This window comes from Pteropus alecto, unplaced genomic scaffold (genome assembly GCF_000325575.1).
Source record: "Pteropus alecto unplaced genomic scaffold, ASM32557v1 scaffold50, whole genome shotgun sequence".
NCBI lineage: Eukaryota > Metazoa > Chordata > Mammalia > Chiroptera > Pteropodidae > Pteropus > Pteropus alecto.
In genome coordinates this window covers 11,373,919-11,399,095 of record NW_006431918.1, presented here as the reverse complement: position 1 = coordinate 11,399,095, position 25,177 = coordinate 11,373,919, and the positions used below count along the sequence as shown (strand labels likewise).

Genomic DNA, 25,177 nt, shown 5'->3' with positions numbered 1-25,177 from the left:
CATCTACATCTAAATTCCTCTTCAAACTTTCATGGCACCTATACAACAAATCAGGAACTGAGTCTGCCCAGGAAAGACTAGCGTGTAATTACAGCAGAGTGTGTTAACTAGATTTAATAGAAGTATGGACAGGGAATGCAGCTAACTTTTATAAGCTGGAGAGTGACCACCAAAAAGCTCACTCTAACACATGTGGACGTTGTGTTCCAGCCCATGTGGTGGTACAGACATACTACTGTGTATGGTGGATCTGTGTTTCTAGTCCTCGTCTGGATGGTTCTCTAGTACTTTTGGTGTGGGAGAGAGATGTGCGTAACATTGAGATGAAAGAAGGATGCTCTAAAAGCTGCAAGAGGTACAAAGCTAGGCATGTGTGCCTGCAGAGCGGGTGGTGGGGAAGAAGGCTGAGGCAGTTTGCAGAGGCCGCTTCTGCAGAGGAGGGATGCCTTGGGGCCAGGAGCATGTTGCCGCCTGCACAGTCCCTCTTCCCCAGTCCACTCAGGGCTCCGTTCTCCATCCACATGGAAGTTCTGTTTTGAAAAAATTTTTTACTTCTGTCCAAACTCAACACACAGGCAAGTGGACATGGAGATGGTAAATTTTTCTTAAAGAAACTGTCATTGACGTTTGACTTGTATTTAATAATATCATCATTGTCATCTACAATATTATTAGAACAGATGAAGTAATATAATCATGAGTAGGATTTTATACCCTGATCTTTCAGTGGATTCCATATTCTTAAATCCAAAGCAAAAAGTAGAGTTTATTCTGATTTTTTTTTTCTGAGCAACTGTTCCTAATGCATTATTTGGGGGCATTGGTTTTGTGTTATTTATCGATGAATATGTGGAAAGTTTTAGCTGTTACTATGTGTTATTTTTACATAAATTACATATATTGAAGCCAACAACTGAACAATTATGTGATTTGTTTCTGGGTGGAACTTTTCTGTTGCCAAATCTACTCCAATTTAAAATTTTAAGACTGTATGCTACAGATTATACAAAGTATCTTTCTCATACTTTTGCTTGCCTGACCATTATCCTCCATCTCTGCAACATTAGGTGGGCAAGAGGAGATATTTCTGATCTTCCTGATGTATTTAAGGCTCAACGCCCTTCCACCCACCACTGTTAGTTCATAGGATCAAAGGGACACTAGCCAGCTAGTGTTAGAAACCAAACACAAAAAAACATGGCTGATGAAAAAGAACAATTTTGAAAACCACAGAAAAATGTTTGTTACAACAAATAGTGTAGACACTGATGGCAGTCATGCGATAATAAAGGGAAAAGCTGGCCGATATCTCCAAGACTAGCTGTGGCTGGAATAATATTGAGACCTGCGAGTTAGGCTTTTTGGCTTATTTTGCCCACATGTGGATCATCCTCAGACAGTGATTTTTTTTTTTTGGCAGGTTTGAGAGTGTTTTATGTGGTTGGGGTGGAGGAGTCACAGGTGACTTTCCCCATGGCGGCAGCGCCATATACTCTTGATGAACACTTGAAAGAGCGAGAGAAATGGAAGGCAAGGTTGGCTTATGTAATGATCTCAGGCCGATTCTCTTGGTTTTCCGTGCAGCCTCTGTGGTATTGGATATCGAAAGGCCCAAAGGAAGGACCGGAGATTTCTTCTCCCCCAAATGTACGTCCCACTCCTTGTCTTTTTCCACTTCACAATGCACACGTTCTCTCGAAAGACTCAGCATCGTGCCTCATGATCATGAATCAGGCAAACCATCAGACCTCTGCCCTGATACTTGGAAGAATGAGATTTGTTTGGGGAGGAGAGGGAAGCAAAGAGAGAATATTTCAAGAGCAGAGCTTGAGGACTTTGGGCCGCTGCGGGGGCCTGTGAGCGCTGTGTTAACAATCTCAGAGGGCCTGAAGAACGGGAGAGCTAAAAACCCAAATTTTGTTAATTTGCCAGCTTGGCTGGGGATCAGTGTAGTTCTTGGACACTGGTTTTGGGGCTAGTTGGAAAAGCTGCAGACTTCTGTTTCCCCTGCGTTTAGTCTGGTCTGGTCCACTGTGTCAACAGCACTTCTTCCCCGGATGTGGGAGATGGGGAGATAAACACTCGCCGCCTACCCCGGTCCACTTTTATCGGTGCCCTCAGCAGGATTTCTCCATTCCTGTGACCTTTATCACTGAAGCCTGCTCGCGCTGCGATAAGTGCAGGTCTGCTCTTCCTAAAGCTGCTAGGAGTGACATGGGTTATGTAACTAGAAGTGACTAACTTCCTGATAATGGGTCTAGAGTCTGGAAACATGGACTATGTGTAAATAAAAAGATGTAGGTCAACAAAGGGCTGTTTGGCACATTTTCCTCCCACTTCTTTGTTTGAATCGTCATTTTTACGCTCTGGAATCTTAGCAGACCTTACGATGGCAGATCAGGCTTACGTCCTACGGCATGACTACATCAGTTCTGAAACGGCTCTCCAAGGGATGCTGCTGTTCTTCGCCCTTTCACACGAAAGAAGCCATTTCTTATCTAGGTAGTGAGCGGGCTTATGTAGTCACATTACCGTCACCTCACCTCACCTCACCTGTCTGCTCACCTGCGTCTTCAGTCACAGTAAGGCAAGGGGAGAGCCTATGATTTTTTAGAAGTGATGTTTGGGCAGCTTCTTGTAAACTAAAAGTAAATATATATGACAAAAGAGTGGAATTGTCCTGTATGTTTTTTCCTTTATGTTTCCCTGTAATTTCCCTAAATTCTATCTAGCTAGCTCTCTAGATTTTAAGTAAAATCAAGTTAGGAACAGTTGCGGGTAAATGCTTTTGAAATCTATAACCTGCAGCTTTTAAATGAGAACAATAGCTAATTTTAAAATGAATTGTTTTTTTAAAAAAAAGGAACCTGGTAGGAGCATGCCCTGAGGACACAGGGGTCCCTGTTAAGGGGCTGCCCCTGGCCAAGTCAGACAATTCGAGCAACAAATAACTAAGGACAGAAATGAATTATAAACCATTGGGGGATGAAAACAGGAATCCATGCTGATGATAAATAAATGGGGGGAGGGACGGGCTCTTACAGTAGGGTGCTGGTCGCTGACTCAAAAATATGGAGTTATATAGGAAATTAAGGACAAATAAAATCATTTAAAGGAGATGCTTATTTCTCTTTAGTTTTAAGGTTGAATATGGTCAGGGAGAATCTTGGATCAGAAGGCCTGGACTAAAATTTTGGCACTTGATATCTTTGACCTTGGGCCAATTACTTGTCCTCTTTGAGCTTTTTCTTTGCTAACCTGTGACATGGGGAGTGAACATATCTACTGTCCAGGTTGTGGCAAGGATCAAATTAAATAATACATGTGGAAAGAATTTATGCATTTTTGAAACATAGTGTGGCCGAAACAGTAAAATAAGGAATGTGACTTCCGTGCCCATCTCCTTCAGAATAAAAACAAAATGTGTAATGTTAAGTAAGTTTTCACTAAACACACCTTCAGAAAACTAAAGATAATAGTTACAACAATAATAGTAACAATGAAAATTAAAATAGCAATACCTACTACGTGCCAGGCACTGTGCTGTCACTGTCCGCGTATTCTCATTTAATCCTGGCCACAACTGTAAGAGGCGGCGGTCCCGACAAGGCCACTGAGATGCCGCTGAGTAAATTGTCATGCAACTTGGAACTGAGAGCTAGAATTCAGATTGACATCTGACTCCAAAATCCATGCTCCTAACCACCACGCTGTGCTCGCTCCCCAAAACATCAGTTTTTCCCCCGCTTTAATCCATTTTTTTTCTTTCACAAAGGGGAAGGGTTTCCAGACTTTTTGGCAGTAGAGCATGTGATGTGAAATGCATGAATTTGGGGTTGATAATGGTAAATTGACTTAGGGTCCACACCTGTGCTTCAAGTGTTTATGGAGGCTTTATGTATTTGCCGTTGGTCAGTCTTCATGATTGATAGCTAGTGTCTGTTTCATGAAAAATATTTAATGGAATCAAATTTGAACGCAGAATGAGAACTAATTACATTCAGCTGAAATTACAAATTCAGCCTCAGCTGCCAGTGTTGACACCTGGGGACGGTCATTTACATATCACTAGTGTCTAACAGATGTTTAGGAACGCTGGCTGACTGCTTTATGTATAATAAAGCAGTGCTTACCATAGCCCAGAAACTTGTTAAAAATAACTTGTGCAATATTGAGAGAGACACCATAGCACAGTGGTTAAGAACCTAGATTCTGGAGCCAGACTGTCTGGGATTGAATCCTGTCTCCAGTGGTTGCATATTCACAGGCAAGTCACTTAACCTCAATGTGTGCTTTTATAAAGTGGAGGTAGCATAGTGCCTAGGTCAGAGGTATTAGGATTAAATGAGTTAATATTTGGTATGGCGCTTGGCATGTACAAGAACTGCATAAATGTTAAATAAAAAGAAAATCTGAGTGAAGTACTGTTATTTTCATTTTACTGGTAAGAAGCGAGGCTTAAAGCATAAATTGCCCATTAATTGACTAGTAAATAATTGAGCAGGGCTTTCCATGTTGGAAGTCTTAAACTAAAACTCACCTCTAACTTGTTATACTTCATGTCTGCCTTATGAAAGAGCGTTTCCCTTTGGTGTGCTTAGCTTACATCCTGAAGTTTTTCTACTTCTAACAAACTATGAAGTCTCTAATAACGTAGCATCTTCCTTCTGTAATAATTAAGCAAATAAATATTTGGCAAAGGAAAGGAAACGGGGTAAGGATAGGAAGAGAAGACACAGGGAGGGAGCCAGCATTTGAAAGCCCGCTATGGGCCAGGGTGGTTGGTCCTCACAGGGCTGTTGGAGACTGTTTTATCATTCCTACACAGAAACAGGCGAGAACTTGGGCTGCCCACATTCATACAGGTGGGATTCTGCACGGCCCTGAGCCACACAAACCTAGTGCTTTTTCCATGATACCACGTCGCCTGACCCAAAATTGGACACGTCGTGAATCTTCTTGTCAACTTAGTATGAGGCCATGCTGGTCTTTTCTGTATCATTTTAATTTTAATGTATATACATCCCTGAGAATCGGAATTGACACCGTATAATGTTTTAGAGGTGAAAAGGATGATTGCTAGAAATTTGACTTAAGGTTAAAAAATTGAAGTTCAAGTTCCACAACTAGTTAGGGGTATATAGAGCAAGATGCCTAGTGCTGTTACCAATGACTACAGCAACCCCTCGTCTTTCTCCACCCAGGTTTTATTTTGGGGGGTTCTGCATTGTCATTTCTGGGATGAGGTACAAGAGTCTGCCTTTTTAAACAAGTGTCCTACTGATTTACACACAGTAAGTCTGAGGACTATACTTTGAGAAAGGTTGGTCTGTATTAATCAGCTTATAATAAACAGTCAGGAATAGTCATATAATTCACAAATATACATTAATTGAAAAAACAGTTATTAAGGAGCTACTATGTGCCAGACACTGGATGATACAGAAGAAAACCTATTTCTGCTCTCAAGGGGTTTATGGGTGAGGTAGTCAAATTAGCAATAAAATGCTATAGACGCTGTGATGATAGTCTCTTTAGGCCACAGTGGGGCAAAAAGAAAAGAGGAATTCATTTCTGCTGGGAGTGGGTAGAAAGACCAAGAAAGACGCCATATCGAAGATAACATTAGAGCTGGACTTGGAAATACGGCCAAGTGAGCAAAGGGTACAGACATATGAGACTAGCAGATGGAAACTGCAAGAGGTGTGGGGTGCCTGGGTAACGAGTAGGGTGAGAGGACAGTCACCCCCTAAGGTAGATTGGCGCAGGAGTCTGGACTAGGTCATGGAGCCATAGAAGATGTACTGTGGCCGCACAATGTCACATCTAAGAGCTATTTCCGGGAAATCATCCGTGGGATAGAGAAAGGAAATCCCTGGCCTGAAACGATCTAGGAAGTTGAGTTCTCAGAAGTCGAGTTAGATTCAGGCTCCCTTTAAGTAAATTGGATGGCTTTAAAGCTGCAGTTCATTTACAGTTCGTTTCTCAGCTAATATCCAAATTGTGTTTACATATTTGTCTTCTATTAATATATTTGTGCTCAAGAGTAATTGATATATTCCAAGAAAAGAATGCTACCTTTAGGCAAATCTATCTTAACTTTTAAAAAGATGTTCTCCCAAAAAACTGAACAAAAAAATGGGAAGAGAATTTTAAAAACAACTTCCACAATCAGTCTCTTTCCAGTTTTGTAGTACTGAGTAATGTAGTGTGAACTTGATTCAAACCCTGGCCCTCAGTGTAGCAACTGTGTGACCTTGGATGTGTTCCTGAACTGGGCTGAGTCTGCTTCCTCATCTGTTGTGAGGATTCAGCGCTATTGTAAACTCCATATGGGCACGGACAGTATCTGTCCTGTTGACTTCTGTATCTGCGGTGGCCTGCAGAGGGCCTTGCCCGTCGTCAGTAGTCATGAGTATATATGTAGTGCTCAGTGGACATTATCTAATATTTCATACCCTCTCTACCATCACCGCTACTAAGTAAACAAAAAGATGAAGTGCCACCACTCAGGATTTGGGGAGATAGATGATGGATGGATGGATGGATGGGTGGATGGATGGATGGATAGATGGATAGATGGATGGATGGATTTCTTCTTTTAGTTTAACCTCAAAGAGATTCTGAGAATCTTTTCTTCAATGTAAAGTTTCTCTGACATATCCTGAGTTAGGAATTTTATTTCATAAATACATATACTTTTAACTTTTAAGTGGTCTTACCCTCTCCACCACTCAAAATGTTCCTATTTTCAAGTCACTGACATGCTGTATCGAGGGCCATCTGTCTGGTTTAGATATTCTAGACACAGCTGCTTTGGCAGCTTGGCCGCCCCTCCCCACTTCAGCCCATTTTCACATGGGAATTACTGCATCTGGACAGCGCTCGGACCATTCTTATTAGCCCCAGGCCACCTGCCCACTCTTAGGTGATCTCAGTGTTGTGTCCTGAGACCCAGCCGAGATGCAGGCTGGCACTGAACTTTGTATGCTGTGAAGCTCCAGATGTACATAAAGCAGCGTTATCATCAGTCAGAAGACTTTGCACAATTGAGAGCAGGAAGGCCCCTTGGAGTTCAAGGTCACTGCTTTTCTGTGTGAGGGAACTGAGATCCTGAGAAGTGATCTGCTCAAAGTCAACGTAGTTATTATCATAGCCAGGGCCGGAACTCGGGTCTTGACTCCTTCCCTAAATACCTTTTCTGAGTCTTCAGAACTAAAAAGCATGTTCGCACTGCTGGGTAGCAGCTGGCTATTTCCCACTGCGTCTATGTCGACAGACAGGCAAGGGCCTGGCACCTTCGCTGTCAGAACTCATGTGTTTAATAAAAAGGCTTGTCCATGAACATTTGGTGTGTCACAATCCGGATGGGGACTTGTCAGCCTTGGCCTGGTTACCGGATGACTTTACCACTGACAACTTGGTGATAGAATTCACAGTACTTCCAAATCTTGAAACAACTCCCCATTCTAGAGGGCGTACAGGCGCGCTTTCCAGAGCTCCGCCCCTCTTTCCAGTTTTAGCTTTTTCTTTCCTTTTCCTTGTGCCTTGGCAGTGGAAAAGCCAAGTCCAATAGCAGAATCGCAAGTGTCTCCTGAAACTCGCTTCCTGAAACGAAAATGTCTCCTGAAACTTTCGTAGTTCAGTTTCCCTGTCAACTAGAACAGGGATAGTATTATTACTTTTTTAACTGAATGAGATGCATAAATACTTTGAAAAGCAGAGGCGCATCACTGAGGAAAGGCAGAAATCTGACTTTCCCCACCTCTCGCGAGGTCAGGAGAAGAGTGGACGAACGATTCCTCCTTTTAAAGGCGTCCAGCAGGAGGGATTTTCCACGTGGGGGTGGGAGGTGTGGTGAGGGCATGAGGAGGAGCTTTTTTTCCCTCCAGGATACATCTCAGGAGGCCATGGGCAATGAGTTTACGGTTCTTACCGGGGTTGGAACTTCTAGAATAGAGGAATGACACAGCACAGTCAGATTTTTGTGTGATTCAAGTCGAAAAGAAATGTATGGGTGTAAAAGTGTTTTAATATCGGCTTCCTCTTTCAGTGGAGATTCTTGTAATTCAGATGAACCAGTAAGAGCAACCGTTAAAGGGGAGCCACACACTTTGTCATCGTCCCACGTTGCCAGGAAGGAGTAACCTTATTCAGGGCGCCGAAGCAAACGGTCTCCCAGGAGAGTCAGGCTCCCATATTTCTGTTTCCACAAGCTAGAGACATGAAGGAGAAGGTGAAGTCATTTCTTGGCCTCTCTTCCTATTTCTCACCTGAGCCGGGCCTGGAACTTGCAATTCCTAATTCTTTTTTGTGTGTGTGTGTGTGTGTGTGTGTAGATATTACAGTCTTATTGCCTATATTCTGTGCTGTACTGGGCCAGGCCCTTGCCCATGTTTGTCAACATAGGCATAATGGAAATATCTGGCTGCTACTCAGGGGTACAGAAATCCTAATTCTTTCAACTGGGTAGTCGCCCTCTCACCCAAGAAGTAAGAGTCGCATATAGGTGTGTTTTAACGTGGATATTTAGTCTGGATGTTTATTCTTTCCTCGTCCACCAAATTATTCCTCACCTCAACTGTTGCTGAAGGGAAAGGAGCAAGAACTGGGCGGGGGTGGAGGGCAGCCTTGGAGAGAGCAGCGACTTTGTCCTTCAGGATCCCACGCAGGCGAGCGGTGCCCAGGCCTTGTTATTTTACAGCACCTTCTACGCGTAAGCGTAACCCTGCCTAAGTAGCTTCCGCGTGTCTCTTCTCTTCCACACCGATGCTTCTTTCCAGGGCTAGCAGCTATTCCAGACCCTAGACCCATCTCTTTCCTCTCCCGAATTTAATTAGTTATTGTTTCTAGTTTGGATGACCATATAATTTATTGTCCAAACCAGGACACTTTTGAGAGTGACATAGGTCACCTATTAATAAGTCCATCAGACAAACAGGTACAAATTGGGACTGTCCTACAAGTGGTCAGACGACACAAATCAGATTTAATAATGATTCATTTATTATGCATCATCAGAGAGTTAAATTCTTCTCAGAACTGAACTTTAATTAGACTAGAGTTTTCTCCTTTAAATTGAGTGACCTTAAGTTTAATTTATCCAGAGGCATTCTGGAGTTTATTTTCTTCATCCATGTCTTCAGCAAGCTTTGTGGAACATCATTTCGCATTCCTGGAGACTTCGAGTCTTTGAGGCAGTACGGAACATCGCAGTTGAGCGTGCTCATTGCTTCCCACCTCTCGATACTTTCTGCGTGACTTTAAGTTACCCCTAAGCACCCTTACTTGCAAGGTGGTTTAATGTGCTCAGCGTGGTTCCAGGCTTATAGAAAATATTTGTGGTGGTAGCAGTGTTAGTGTGAATTTTGTGGGGCGTGGTGATCGCCTAAAGTCGATTTGATGAGTGTTTCCTTGCTTCTACATAAATGCACTTAGATCTGGAGTCTAGTCTTATATCTTATCTGTCATCTCCTTCCTTGCTGTTACCAGCTACTTCCTCCTATAGTTTTCTGAGAAATCAATAACGTTACAATTATGACACGGAGTAAGAAGTCTACACATTTAAAGTAGGGTTCAACCACCCACCCCACACTCAGCGTGCCGTACTGAGTACTCAAAGCCATAGGTAACACGGTATATCTTTCTGGAATATCAGTTTTACTTGATTGTAAGCTACTTAAGATATCATTTTTTATATATGAGAAGTAAATAGGAATAGAACATAAAATGTGTGTGAGTTTGGTAAGATAAAGCAAAATTTCCACGTAATTGTGCGATTCCGGCGGAGCTGCTGGCAGCCCCAGCGCATTCATTCTCTTCTGTCACTGACGTTTACTTCGGTGAAGATGTTGAGCATATGTGTCACCCGTTAAAGTTTACTCCTGCACCTTTGCAGTCTCTCCCTCCAGCCCTTAGCCTCATCCCCAGGCAACTACTGATCCGCTTTCTGTCACATACATTTGTTTGCGTATTCCAGATTTTATATGCATGCAATCATACAGTTTGTACTCTTCTGTCTACCTTCTTTCAGCATATTATTCTGAACTTCATGTTATGCGAATATTTCATTCCTTTTGATTGTTGAATAGTATTCCATTGAATGGATATACTAAATTTATTCATTCATTCATTTGTTGATGGACAATTGGTGTGTTTCCAGTTTTTTGCTACCACAAATTAAATATACACCTCTATGTAGATATATTTCACTTAGGTAAATATTTATAAATAGAATGGCTGGGTCATATGGTAGGTACAGGTTTAACTTCATAAGAAACTGCCCAAATGTCCATGTGGTTGTACCGTTTTACATTCCAGCGAGCAATGTCTGAGAATTCCTCATGCCAGCACTTGGTATGATCAATACTTTTAATTTAAAAAAATTATCGTAAAATATGCATAACATCACATTTATCATGTTAACTATTTGTATGTATACAATTCCATTGCGTTAAATACATTCAGCAGTTGTGTAACTTATCACTGTCCATGTCCAAAACATTCTCATCATCCCCTATAAAACCCTGTACTGATTAACAATAACTCAATAACTTCTTTTTCCTTCCCCTCAGCCCCTGGTAAACACTATTCTACCTTTTGTCTCTATGAGTTTTCCCATTCTAAGTCCATACAGAAATGTGCAATAGCAAAAAAGTATTTTCAAGAAACTTAAGGAAATCAAGGGCAAGCCAAATTCTTTTGCATGTATCAAGACTACAAAAAAATGTTTTAAAGGTACGAGAACTTGAGGAATACTTCTGCACTGGATTTGTAACAGTATTACAAGTGGATACTTCCTTACACACACACACACACACACACAGAGTCCTAAAGTCAGTTTAAGGGGGAAGCAGAATAAGTCAAGGAAGTTAAGCGTCTCTACTCCTTTTTAACATTGTATTGGCACTATTAGCCAATGCAATTAGATAAGAGAAAACAATTAAAAAGAAAAAGTTAAAACTGTATCTATTTGAAGGTGACACGATCATTTACCTGGAGAACTCTATAAAGAATCAATGATAAAACAATCAGACAACAAAAAGTTCGGTCAGGTAGTCAGTATAAAAGTAACAGAAATATCAGAAACTTACATATATATAAATCATTACCAATTAGAAGATATAATGGGAGAGAAAACCCTATTTAAAATAGCAACAGAAAAGATAAAATACTTATGAATAAATTTAATAAGAAACGTTTAAACCTATATGCAATGTTATAGATTAAATTGTGTCTCCCCAAAATTTATATATTGAAGCCCTAATTCTAACTACTTCAGATATGACTTATATTTGGAGATGAGGCCTTTAAAAAGAATGAGGCAGTTGAAGTACGTCCTAATCCAATCTGACAGGTGTCCTTATAAGAAGAGACGATTAGGACATATAGAGAGACTTAGGAGAAAAAGCAATGTGAAAACAGAAAGTGGTCATCTGCAAGCCAAGAAGAGAGGCCCCAGGAGAAACCAACCTGCCAACACCTTGATCTTGGAATTCTAGCCGCCTGAACCTGAGCAAATAAATTTCTATTATTTAAGCACATATTCTGTGGTATTTTGTTATGGTAGGCCAAGCAAACCAACACAGACAGTAACTATGGAACATTCCTGAAATAGACCTTCCTGTATCTTGGCTAGAACATTTCAACATCATCAAGATATTAATTCTTGCTGAGTTAATGCATAAATATAATGTGATCCTAATCTTTTATTGCTGGAGGTAGACAAGGTGATAACTAAAGTTCATATGGAAAAATAACGCATATAAACAAAATATTGAAAAGGAAGAACTGTGAGAGCTGGCTAATCTATCAGATATTAAAACTTACTATAAAGCCTCTATAATTAAAACAAAGTGGTACTGGGCCATAGACTAGAATGGACTGGAATGACTAAAAATAGACCTGAACATGTATGGAACTATATGAGAAAGGTCTCATATGTTCCTGGTAGCAATGCAGAATGATACAGCCCTAGTAAGGGGTACTTGACAATAACAAAATGATACCTACATTTACCCTTTACTCAGTATTTCCACTTCTAGGAATTTACTGTGGAGATACCCGAAGATACACATAGAATACTACTGCAGTGTATATGCCCTGGGTTATTCATTGCGGTATCATATGTAATGGTAAAATACTGTAAACTGCCTAAATGCCCAGACATGGGAGATTGGTTGAATAAACTATGGTGCTATTAGCTGTAAAAACAAATAGGGAGACCTCTCTAAACTAAAATAAAGTAAATTCTAGGAGATAGTGAAAAAAGCAAGATGCTAAAGAGATAAACTTTTGAACAAAGAAGCTAGACACAGGAGTATATATGATTCCATTTATATGAAGATTTGTGCATTTTAGTATTGATGTGTGATACCTCAATACATTTTTTAAGTTTATTAAAAGATGCCTGTACCTATATCAGCAGTGGCAAAATATCTTAATAATCAGAAGTGAGAAAAAAGGTTATTTTTTTTGTCAAGTTCATCTGTAGGGTGCCGATTTGTTATATCTGGTGGCTCACTTTCCAGGGCGTCTGCAAAAGCTGGATGGTCTCTCTCGTAATGCACCCAGAGGACAGCACTGTGCCTTCCAGCCAGACCGCTACGCACCGCACAGCAGTTACTGCAGGAACACTGCAGAACACCCACTCGGGGTGCAGAAGTACATTGCTTCTGCTGCAATGGGAAGAGATAAATGAGAGATAGGGAATGAGGGGGATGGGGAGGAGAGAGAGAGGGAGAGGGTATTGGGGAGTGCGATAAAGGGACCCTGCGGAGATGCTGTCTGGTGCTGCATTTAGGGGAAGGGGTTGAGAGGCCAATGTTTGCGCCCCTTTTAAAGGTACTAATCAGAATCGAGGCTACAGCTAGATGACCAAAAAAGGCAAGTTGGGAAGTGGCAACTCAAGCTGCAGCAGCTAAAAGGAAAAGAGAATGTCGGATTGCATAAGTAATTTAAAGGCATTGAGCTATTTTGTAGCATGGGTTTACTTTGGAATAAAGATTTCCATTGGCGTTGGAAGCGGGGGCTTTATGACTATCAGGAGTTTTTTGTTCAACAAAACAAAGTAGTTTACATTTCAGATGGCTGTTGAAAGGTAGGGGGAGGAACTATTCTTTTGATGACTCGGTTTCCGTAGATTCAATCACCGGGCAAAAAGAAAATAACATTTATTTGTAATGCTAAAAAGATTTGTTTCTAAGGGGTCAAATATTAGAGAAATCAGCAAATCTTATTACTATAGAATTATGGAAATTTTAAGACAGCATATGAGAAATTTTAATACCTTCAAAAACTTATCTTTACCCAAACGATTTTCAGCTCATGAATAAGTGATAATCGAAGTGTTAAGAGCACTCTTTTTCTGTAGAAATGTTAGAAATGATGGATAGATCTCTGGAAAGCTCACAAAAGTCTACTTAATTCCTAGTGCCACTAAATATTGTTTCTTTGTGAAAATATGTTCTGAATCCTAACTCCCAGCAACAATGACAGATTTTACGTCTCTTCCTCTCTCCTCCCATGCAGTTTACCAAATGGGTTGTTTTTCTCTTTCTAGCCAAGGCCACAGGGACAGTGGGCATCCGAATGGCCTTTATTACTGGGAGAACCATCTGCGACTGGCAGGAAGCTGTGGCTCTAGCCCTGGTTAGGGCTCTGTTAGCCAGCCCTTCCTTTTGCATTCAGTAGTGGCTTTGCCTCTGGAGGCTTCTGACCATGTTATTAACTCCTTAGGTTCTTATCATACCAAGCTTTGGGGAAAGACTTGAGTTGTTTTCTTTCCTTCTCGACTGGTGCACACATTTTTGGCCTTTATACTTAAATATTCAGTCAGCAGAACGTGGATTGTATGACCTGTGGGTTTTTCGTTTTTGTTTTTTAATCAGATAGTGACAAGGATTACCGAAAAGTGAGCAAACGAGATAAGAGCCTTAGAGGAAAGATGTGCATGAGGCCTGGTCATGCACCGTAGAACAGCTGTTCAGCCACATGTACTTTGGTGGTCCCCAAAAGTTATAACGGAGCTAAAACCTTCCTACCTCCCAGTGACGTCATAGGCGTCGTGACGTCTTAGCTGGAGGAACCGCTGTCTGCGATGATGCTGGGGTAAATGAACCCGCCACACTGCGGGCCCTGCGAAGGCGCAGCGTATACAGTTACAGTGGTGGGCTCTGCCGTCCAGGCTGGGTACGTGCGCTCTGCGATGTCCACACAACCACAAAACTGCCTGACCGTGCCTTTCTCAGACCACGTCGCCATCGCTAAGCTATCTGTGACTGTGACTCACTGCTAGGACACAACATAAATCTGTCCCACGAAACATCATATTTTGTCCAACTCTTCACTGGCTCTTGGATTTTACTGCTCACTGCACTTACTCTCCTCACTTCATTTACTATGCTTCCTTTTGGTTGAAAGCGAGTCAGCGTGTCCATTTAAAACATTTGCAGTGAATAACTTATATCATTCAATAAACATTATTAACTCAAATGTAAAATCTTGTCAGTCAGGGATGTAAAGTGGAATTGTCGGTAGTGATATGTGTTTTTAACTGTGCTTTGGCTTTTAGTAAATGAAAAAAATTAAGAATAGAGGAATCTTAACATTTTAACCTAAAAGAATGTATTTTGCAAACTTTCCTGGAGCAGTTTGTCAATGCCGCAGGTCTTGGGCATAAGTCATCAGTGATTCTAAAGAGACTGTTTTCTTACTGCATTTGTTCCTAAATGAAAAACGGCTTTTCATTTGAAAGGTGCTTTTGAGTTGGCAGCCGGACAAGGTTCAGATAATTTGCTGTGGCTTACAGATTATGTTTCAGCTCTATTGTGACATCATTATAGATTTTCATGATTTTCATTTTTGTCTTCTTTTTTTTTTTTTCTTTCCCTTTTTCCAGTTCTTCCTCCAGTGCTGGTTCCAAGACACAGTGAATATAATCCTCAGCACAGCCTCTTAGCTCAGTTCCGTAACTTAGGACAAAACGAGCCTCACATGCCACTTAACGCCACTTTCCCAGATTCGTTCCAGCAACCCAACAGCCATCCGTTTCCTCATTCTCCAAACAGCAGCTACCCAAACTCTCCAGGAAGCAGCAGCAGCACCTACCCTCACTCCCCCACCAGCTCAGACCCAGGAAGCCCTTTTCAGATGCCAGGTAGGTCGGGGTGTCGGGCGACATTCCGCGGTCGGATCACGGTGTGATCACAGTGTCAGGGAGCGGCCGGTGCACCTGGAATGGAGAGATGGCGAGAGCTTCTCCGCTCTGCCACAGGGCGCCGTGCTCTGGAACTCGGGACTCGCTTCGGGGGAAAGGAGGGAGACATCGTAGCCAAGCAGTAAGCACATGTCCTGTTTTATTCCTCAGGCACAGATGCTTAAATCAGTTTATTTTTTACTTTTGAAAGGTTGCAAAACAGCCGCATCCTTGTGGGAGTGGCATCATTGTTACAGCCTTTGCTCTTGATAAAAGAGGAAGAAAAACAGTGTGGCACACATTTACACATGTGCTTTAGGAGAAACACAGTCTGCGTCTCAGCATCATTTCATACATGGGAAAAAAAAAAAACCCTCTGTAAGTGCAACCTCAGAAAAGATATTTCCTGAGGGATCACAGCCCCCTCCTTAATTAAATTCAGTTAAGTGGTGATGTAATCCCAAGAAACATGTACTTTAACAACAAAGGAATTGCAACAGAAGTGCTGGAAACCATCTGCTTGTTTAACTTAGCAAAGACAGAAAACAATTATCCTCCTTTTTTAGCCTTAACCGATGGTGTAATGTTTATCAAAATAAATGATTAATTAGGACACTGTATTTTTCAAGTTAATAGGTTAATAAGCAAGCATCTTAAGAGAATAAAAATGATTAGCGCCAAATTTTCTTGCCAGTAGACCTCAAGTAAGATACTCTAAACAGAGGTACACTTCACATCTATTAACATTTACAGAAGGGAAAATGAGGAATAAAACAGGACATGTGCTTACTGTTTATTAGGCCACTGGAAATATGTTTAAGTAAATTTGAATTCAACTACAGTGCTTGGTATATCCTCAAAAATTGAAAAGTGGTCCACACTTGATATTGCTATCTTTTATTGGTATATTTATTGCTTTCTGTTATTTTAAACCTATTTATTTTGCATTGTTTTGTTTGTTTTCCAGTCCGAAACTGTTTAAGATGAGAGTGGGAGATTAATTAGTTTAAAAATCAAACTAATATCATCTAGTGATTTCCTGTCCACCCCCATCCCCTCCCCAGACCCACTGTGTTTGATGAACAGGTATTTGGGGGAATAGATAGCTTCAGAAGGCTTTTGAACAGTGGCAAACCCAGGGTAAGCCAAGAGTAGAAAAACTGAAGATTATTGCTGGAATTTACACTTTTCCCCTGGCTGTCAGGGATTAAGACAGGCCAAGTAGAGGAAATATGGAGAAGAGAAAGTTGCTGGGCGTGGGAGGAGGTACCTGTGGGAATAGTGGACACCACCAATAGTTATCTGGACCCTTTTGGTGGTGGTGATGCCATAGATTGCCCATGAAATTTTCACCAGCTTGTTTGCAGAAATGTGTTGAATTTGGTCTCAGAGGAGGTTCATTGTCTTCATTCCTGGCTGGAAGTAAAGCCGAGTCAGTGTTCCAGCTGCAGGGAAGAAGCCAAATTAAAAGAAGCTAGAGAAAGGGTGTAAAAGGCATTCGGATAAGGTCCCACAGCCCTCTTTGTCCTCTGAGCACTTGCTTATTAGCATCTGGACAGTGGAAAACTCGGGGTTGTGATTCGGCTGGAGAGTCAGCCTTGGGAATCTCTGAAAAGCACAGGAGCACTACTACTACCTGTTGGCCTTCGACAGTTGCCCTGAGTGGTCCGCAGTGGTCGCCAACCTTTTTGGCACCAGGGACCGACGCTCCTTTGAGCATCTAATGCCCAATGATCTGAGGTAGAGCTGAGGCGGTGACGCTGGGGAGTGGCTGCAAATACAGGTGAAGCTTCGCTCGCTTGCCCATTGCTCACCTTGAGCTGTGCGGCTCGGTTCCTAACAGGCCAGGGACCAGAGCCTGTCTGTGGCCCAGGGGTTGGGGTCCCTGGTGTAGAGGACTTAAGCAAGTTATTCGTGCTTCCCTAAGGTAAAACTTTGTTTCCTGCTATGTCGTATGTGCTCCATGGGCTCCTGATAGCTACTGAGGAACTTCTTTTTCCATCACAAAGGGTGTTTTATGGGAAACCCATACCTTTTATTTTATTTAAGAAAATAGAAGACTTGTGTTAGTGTTCTTTGTTTCAAAAATCGTATTGCCTCTTCTTTGCCAGCTGGCTATGAGCTTCATATAAGTAGAAGGTAGCTGTGATAAACTGATGTGTATCCTATTATTCTGCTACTAGGGATTTTAAAACGAGTAGTTATTTAAGTAGACAGAGAGAAGGTAGTCCTAACAGATTGCTTGAATTCTTGGGAAATTAGGTCAGTAGGTTGGCTGTAATGAAACCCAGTGGGTAAATTCCTACGAGCCCATCAGTTTAATGCAGGAGACCCTTATAAGAAGTCCTACGTGGCTTTGAGATTTCCATCACCAGTGAAACTACAAAATGTGGAGGTCCTCTCAAGGGGGACAGTGTGAAAGCAAGTTTAAGTGCTCTTCTGAGCACTTAAGTGCATGATCCCAGGGAGGCAAACCGCTTCTGGAACTGGCAGTTAGTGCTTTTCCTCTCGCTGAATCTTCACTAAAATTCTATAACATCATGAGATGGTAGTAAGTTTCAGAAAGTGTGTGTCAAGTCCAGTGTCTGTAGCATCTGACCTTCTGATTGGGCAGTTGAAGTGACAACTTAATCTCTTAAGAATTTCAGCACAGAAGAGAGTATATGTTTTAAGCATGTGTGTCTGTCAAGGATAAAAAAAAGTCATTTTTTTTTTTTTTAAACTTCGTAGCTGACACGCCCCCACCTGCTTACCTGCCTCCTGAAGACCCCATGGCCCAGGATGGCTCTCAGCCCATGGACACAAATATGATGGCACCTTCGCTGCCCCCGGAAGTCAGCAGAGGAGGTAAAACGAATTCCAGCATATTCCCTGTTTAGAGTCTAAAGTTCATCTGTCCAAACGTTACTTTCGCTCACAAATTTTTATTAGTCATTAAAGACATAGCTATTCGAGAAAGAGCCCAATAAGGGCAGCTCTGTAGAAAGAATTCCTTGGATTACAAATCAGTCTTATATGAAGAACAAACACGCTGATTTAACTGATAAAGGCCGAGGCGTAATTGTGCAGTCATCTGTTCAGAGCTCCAATACTCAATAATTCTGAATTGATAATAAAAGAATAGCTTTCCATGAAGGACAAAGGAGTATTGAGAAACAATGAGCATAACACAGCACTGAAGTAGTTTCCACTGGGGATTTCCAGAATTAGAGTTCGTGGAACGAGGCTTTCCAAAAGGTCCTTTCGTAGTCGGGATAGGTATTCTTAAGCCCCATCTGTTTTCTAGCCCTCGTTTACGTGTCGCTGCCACAGGAACAAACTCAGAGCATTTGTTCTTTTCTTACTATATGTAGTGGTTTCTAACCTTTTACAAAAAGGGAACGAGGCACATGTTGTCCCTCTTCTCACCTGGAAGAACTTTAAGCGGAACCAAACATTTCCCTCCCTCCCTGGGGGAGGGTGCGCCTCGCTCTGTGTACTCCCTGGCTCCCTCGGAGCGAGGATGCCATCCTCCCCCAGGGCCCGGTGGCATGTGGAGTAGGCTTGAGGGGGCAGGGAACCCAGGTAGAGAAGTGTTGGGAGAAGAAGTCACGACCACACCGTGGAATAAAACTGCTCCCAAATAACCTCTCATGGAGGGAAGTGCTTCACTGGTGCCCTCAGCACGTGGCGTGGATCATTGAATTTGTATAAATGTTATGCAAATTGGAGTTAAAATTTAATTCGATTATTACCAAGTATGTCTTATTTCATTCTTATCAACTTTTTTTTATTGAAATCAGAGATACCTCAGACTTTGTCAGAGTTGCTTGTGTTGTGTAAGTTCTTAATATTTGATGATGAACCGAAAGAACCTTTCTTAGATGTATAGTGTACACCTTTTCATCTGTAACAGATTTTCGTATCTTTTTTATTGGCGCTGCATTTTATGGTTCCTGATCATCTCTGGAACATCCTCTCAAACATATCATGATGAGCCAACAAAGACTCTGGTTGGAAAACAACTGCTGTCTCACACGTCTGTGGGGTTTTTATTTGGGGAACAGGACAGCAGGAAGGAGCGGCCGCAGCACTTCTATGCAAATATGAGCGTGTGGCCCCTGTAACTATTGTTGTTCGGTCTAAAATGTCTGATTTCAGGAAACAGACCTTTAAATTGATTTAAAGTGTTTCATTTAAGTAGGTTTAATTTTTTCCCCCCATTAGAATAAGTTTACAGTTAATATTTTCCTGAGGAAGGAATGTTAGCCTTTTTTTGTTTTTCTTTTCCCTTTGGGGGTTTTCTTAGGGCAAAGCTCATCAAACTACAGCCCATAGGCCAATTCAGCCTGCTGCCTGTTTTTAGAAATAAAGCTTTATTGGAATGCAGCTGTATTCATTCATTACCTATTACTCATGGCAGCTTTTGCACTATTAGGGCACAGTTGAATAGTTGCGATAGAGACCAGATGGCCCCTTTCTGGCCTTTTATAGAAAAAAATTGTCAACTACCTCCCTAGATGAATACTATTTTGAATAACCTTGATAGCTGATAAAAGCTCTCTTATTAATGGTATTCTAGACTTTTTTAGGATTTGGCACTTGCAAATAACTAAAATTTTGCTCTTTGAAACAGCAAATTGGCAAGGGATAGTTGCTTAGCAAACAAGGAAGATAGTGTATGTTTGTATTTGGCCCTCCTGCTTCAGTGTATAAAACAGCCAATGTTTGTGTGTTTTTCTTAATGATCATTTTTCTTGTTTACCAAATTCTAAAGTAAAGTGCATTTTAATATTTGTGGAGGACGCAGAAGTACTTTTCCCTTAACAGTTACAGTTTCTGTCTCCAATGCAGATTTTTTCTTTTCTTTCTTTTTTTTTTTTTACAACTGTACTTCATAAACCCGAGATCATTACGTATTGGCATACTGTGTAGATATGTTTGTATTCCTGGAATCTTTAACACAGTGGTGTAAGAGGCTTTACTACAGAAGGAACTTATCTTTAGAACCTTTTAGTTGCAAATGTTTAGAAGCATGTTCTGTTTGGAGATTTGTTAGTCTTAAGAGATTTGACTTAACAAGCTGCATCCTGTCAGCAAAGTTGGGTAATTTCCATTGTTGGCCCATTCTGGGAATGGAGAGACAAAACACACCTGCTCTGCATGACTTAAAGCAAATATAAGGAAGTTAGCATGAAATCTGGATGAGAGAGATATGATTCATTCTGTAAGAATAGCCAGCTGGCAAGATTTCTTCCTGAGTTTGAGGACTGGAGCAGAGCTGTAGCTGTGATAGTTATTGGCAACTGAATGTGAAGTAAAGTAACTTGTTATCAATAATTAGAAACTGATTTTCATTGCTTGGAGAAAGCATGGGCATACTAAGGCTTTGTTGAAAGTGATTCCTTTTTTTGCCAGCGTCTTTGGCATGTTTCCTGTCCTCTGTCGTCCTCCTCCCCCTCCTTTTTTTTTTCATTTCACTTACCACTTGTTGCGTTTCTTTAAATGAGGAGCCAGGGGCTGTAATGGGGGTGGTTTCCAGTTGGGTCTATTGCAGAACGAGTAGCCCATTGTGAGTGTTCAGCACATGCTGTGGATATGCTTGCCTAGCTGGCATTTTGGTTATCTGACAGTAATTGGAGAAAATTATTTTCCATTGAAAGGAGAATGTCCCACTTTAGACATCATAAACTATATGCATTGTAATAGCAGTTGCTTTTCCATGATCCCGAGCCAGTTTTCCAACACAGTTTCAGTTTTGGGGAGCCCAGGGCGCACACCGTGGTTGACCGTAGGCGTTTCTTTCTTATAGATGTTCAGGCGGTGGCTTATGAGGAACCAAAACACTGGTGCTCCATTGTCTACTACGAGCTCAACAACCGTGTGGGCGAAGCGTTCCATGCCTCCTCCACGAGCGTGTTGGTGGACGGTTTCACCGATCCTTCCAACAATAAGAACCGTTTCTGTCTTGGGCTGCTATCCAACGTTAATCGGAATTCCACTATTGAAAACACTAGGCGGCATATCGGAAAAGGTGAGTTCTCGCTGTGACCTCTTTGTCTTTTGTCTCGTGTCCCTGTTCCCGCCCCCAGAGGTGCTTGGTCTTTCCTGTAGCGAAGTAGTGTAGCAAACAGCAGATAATATGTAATTGCTACAGTTTGTAAATATTTTCCCAGTTTGTATTATTAGGAAGTTCACCTTCCAATCAGTGGTTTTTGTGATCTGGCATCTCATAATAATTGGTAGTAATTAGCTGAAATAGTGATTTGTTATTTGTGCGCACTAATCTAGCTTATGTTTTGCTGCAGAATAGAATCACTGTTAAAAATTTGCTTCCAGCCTAAAACTAAAAGCAAATTAAAATAAGTAAACCTAATGTATTTTAAATGGATAACATAACTCGCTGGAGGGAAAAAAGATAGAACTAATCCAAAAGAACTTATGTGTCTAGTACTTGGCTATGTATCCTCTGTCTGAGATGGGTAGGGTAGAGTGATTGTAAACAAACCCTGAACTGCTTTTAGTAGACTCGATTATTTAGTAGCAGTATGAATGAAACAATTCTGAAACTTTTAGATTATATTTTAATAGTAAGCAAATAACTAACTCATTGTGTGGTGGTATTGCGAGCCTGGGTTTCCACTGTGAAATAAGAGACATATAAGTATGGAGGAGGGCAAAAAAATAAACCCTGTGGAGGTATTGGTATGAAATCATGCTTTTAATAATATGCATATATTTATGATCTCATGTGTCTGCGTATGCAGATGTAGCTATACATGCAAGTGGTTTCCGACCTGCCTGCCGAAAGAGCCAAGGGGCAGAAATACTCAGGAGCAATAAACACAAGTAGTGCTCAGATCACCCTCTCTAACACCGTCTCCCCCTGAGGCGGGCAGGGCCCCTTGGAGAAAGGGCTGACTCCAGGGCAGGGGCAGGAAGGCTTAGGATGAGCCTGGACATGTTGTTCCCTCAGAAAGGAGTGCTTATGAAAGTGATAGGGGCGTAGGAGCCAACGTGGAGGGGCTGGCACTGGCCAACTCTAGGAAGATTTGAGCACCAAAATAATTAAGTACAGCAATGAATTTTAAACAGCTTGAAAAACAATAGTAATTCCTAAGTCCATACCAATAATAAATAGATAAATGAATGAATGGGGAAGGCTGATTGATAAATGTGGAGTGAATGCCAAAGTTGGAAAGTCATCATTTCATCGCCATCAGGTAGGAATCATTAATGGGCGCATGGTCATAAGGTGTTTCCTCACAGACTGCCTATTAGTTTCAAGGGAGAATAAAAATCAGTAATTATACAGTGGAAAAATTGGCAACACCTTGACTGAGAGATCACATCATCATCACCAGTGAGAGACAGATGGATAGTGTAGACCTCCAAGTGTGATACCCTGAGAAGGGAATAACATCACGTATGCAGAATCCCAGCTGAGAATGCAGATCTAAATCTGATTATCAAGAAACTTCACATAAATCCCAAATAAGGAATGTTCTATTAAAAAGGGTGAGAAAGGACTGTATTATCCCATATTATCAATGTCAAAAGACAAAGGTGTGAGAATGTTCCAAATTATAACCTGTGTGATAACCTGACCCTGGACATGATCCTGTAACAGACAGGGGCAAGATTACTATAAGGACATTATCGCGGTCAACAGGTAAAATTAGAATATGAGTGCTAGATTGAAGTGTTAATGTACTTAATGGACTGGCGTTCCTGATGTGCTGTGGCTATGTAATACACTCTCCTTTATTCTTAGGAAATAACACACTTAAGCATTCGAGGGTAAAGGGCCATGATAAAATAGTTCAGGAAGATATGTTACACAGACATAAAACGATCCTGTGTTTGAATATGTGCGTGTATATGTGTATGTGTGTATGTGTCTATGAGGGTGTGTGTGGAAGAATGTAGGGTAGGGAGGTGCCACATGATGAAGCATATGGAGTAAATGGTCACAATGGATGAATCTGGATGATGGTTGTATTGGGTATTCTTTGTTCCATTTTTCTTTGTTGTTTCTTCTATTTCTATAAGTTTGAAATTATTTCCAGAGTAAAAGTATTTAAAAATGACCTCTTATGAAATTTAGAACAGTGGACCAAATTAAAAGAGTAATAGATGCTTAAAAGACATTTGAGATAAAGTTTAACATTTAATCCCGGGAAAAAAAAAAAACAAAAACCTCTTAAACAGGAATTGATAGATAGTTCCTTAATATGATTAAAGAAAAAAAACCTAAACTACACATTTAATTATGAAATGTTCCTATGATCTGTAAACCCCTGAAATTATAGATAAACACAATTTTATATACATTCGGGACAGAGGGACATATTTTTCATTAAATTCTAAAGTTGACCGTTGCCCCAAAGTAGTAAAAAACCATTGTATTCTGGAACATTCCTGTTAAAAATTTGGAAGAAAATAAGAATTCTGGGAATGCTGTTATTTAAAATTCTTCCAGATCCTTTGAATAGTATACTCAAATGTAGAATTACAGATAATTGAAATAAGACAAAATGATCATTATTTACAGATGATATGATTAATTCATTGCTGATATTCTTGGGATAGATTCTTCAAGTGATATTCATAGGTCAAAAGGCTCTTGATGTATTTTGCCAAATTACTTTCCAGGAAGCTTTCATTGATTTCCACTTTTACCAGAAGTTTATGAGTGCCTTTCTTCCTTCTCCCATGTCAGTTATGGTCATGGTGTTGATTCAAATGATAAGATTGTTTATCTAGAAACCTCTAAAGAATGTTTTTAGAAATTATATGTCAGTTTCCTTTAATCTGGCAGTAACCAGTTAGAAAATATACTGGAGGGGAAAATTACACTCCCAACAGCAACAGAAAACATAATTTAGGGGGAAATAATCTGAACTAGCAATATATTATGTAAAGAAATATTTATATAAAGAAAACCAAATTTTACTGAAAGAGCAAGAAAATTCGAATAAATAAATAGGCTCCTTAAAGAGAAGACCTAATATTGTGAGAACATTTTGAGGATATTTATTCTTCCGATTTAATTTATAATTTAAAACAATCCATGTCAGAATCACAATGTGATGTTTTTTGAAAGTTGAAAAATGTATTCTGAATATTATAAACAAGTGAAAATAAATTTTTTAATGGAAGAGTAAAAAATATATTCTTGATGTTAGAGTTAATAAAACATGAAATTACAATTAAATTTGTGTAGACAAAACAGTAGAATAAATTAAACTCAGACTATACTGTATTTAAATTTTTAATGTATGTTAAGTGATGCATAACAAATCAGTACAATATTCTCCTAATGGTCCTCCAATCACAAAGTTAACTTTGGATGAGCTAGGGGGAGAAACCCTGACCTCATTCCATATAAGCAAATAAATTAATGAGTTGAATATTTTTTTCACTATTAGGAAGCTAGAAGAAAATTTATTTGATCAGAGAGGTAGAAATTTTCTAAGTATAAAAAGCAACAGAAAAGAGCACAAGAGAGATTTGACTAAAGATTTCAGACTAATGTAGGTTAAAAAAAAATACAGGGAACAAAATTAAAAGACTAATGGGGAAACAAATAAGAAATAAATTATTTTTATCTTATATGTACAGTTCATAAAATTTAAGAAATACTAGAACCCCAATGGGACAAGTAGGTAAGAAATATGAATAGTAAATTCGTAAGAGTAACATAGATGGCTAATAAGCATATGAAATCATATCCAGCCTCACATGCAAATTAAAACAATATTGTCTTTCAGCTCTAAAATAGGGAGATTTTGTTTTTGTTTCAATCTCAGACTCAATACTGCCACAGGTAATCTGAGAGAGGCACCCATATGCTACTGGTGTGGGTATAAGTTGATACAAGTATTCTGGAAAGTCATTTGGCAAAGTGAATCAAGAGCTTTCGATCCAATGATTTAACTTCCAGGAATCTCTCCTAAGGATATTATCAAAAATGATCCAGAGACATTCATCATGGCATTG

At 40.4% G+C, this 25,177-nt stretch overlaps 1 protein-coding gene across 3 annotated transcripts in view; it reads left to right on the top strand.

Annotated features, from left to right (window-relative positions):
- The window catches only part of SMAD1 (SMAD family member 1), a 68,354-nt gene that overhangs the window by 35,589 nt on the left and 7,588 nt on the right, over window positions 1–25,177 (top strand). For all 3 annotated transcript variants that reach the window (XM_025042955.1, XM_025042956.1, XM_006906286.3), the window contains exons 3-5: window positions 14,900–15,157; window positions 17,927–18,043; window positions 20,988–21,209. In XM_025042955.1, the coding sequence (XP_024898723.1) occupies window positions 14,900–15,157; window positions 17,927–18,043; window positions 20,988–21,209 (597 nt within the window). The remainder of the gene's footprint in view (window positions 1–14,899; window positions 15,158–17,926; window positions 18,044–20,987; window positions 21,210–25,177) is intronic.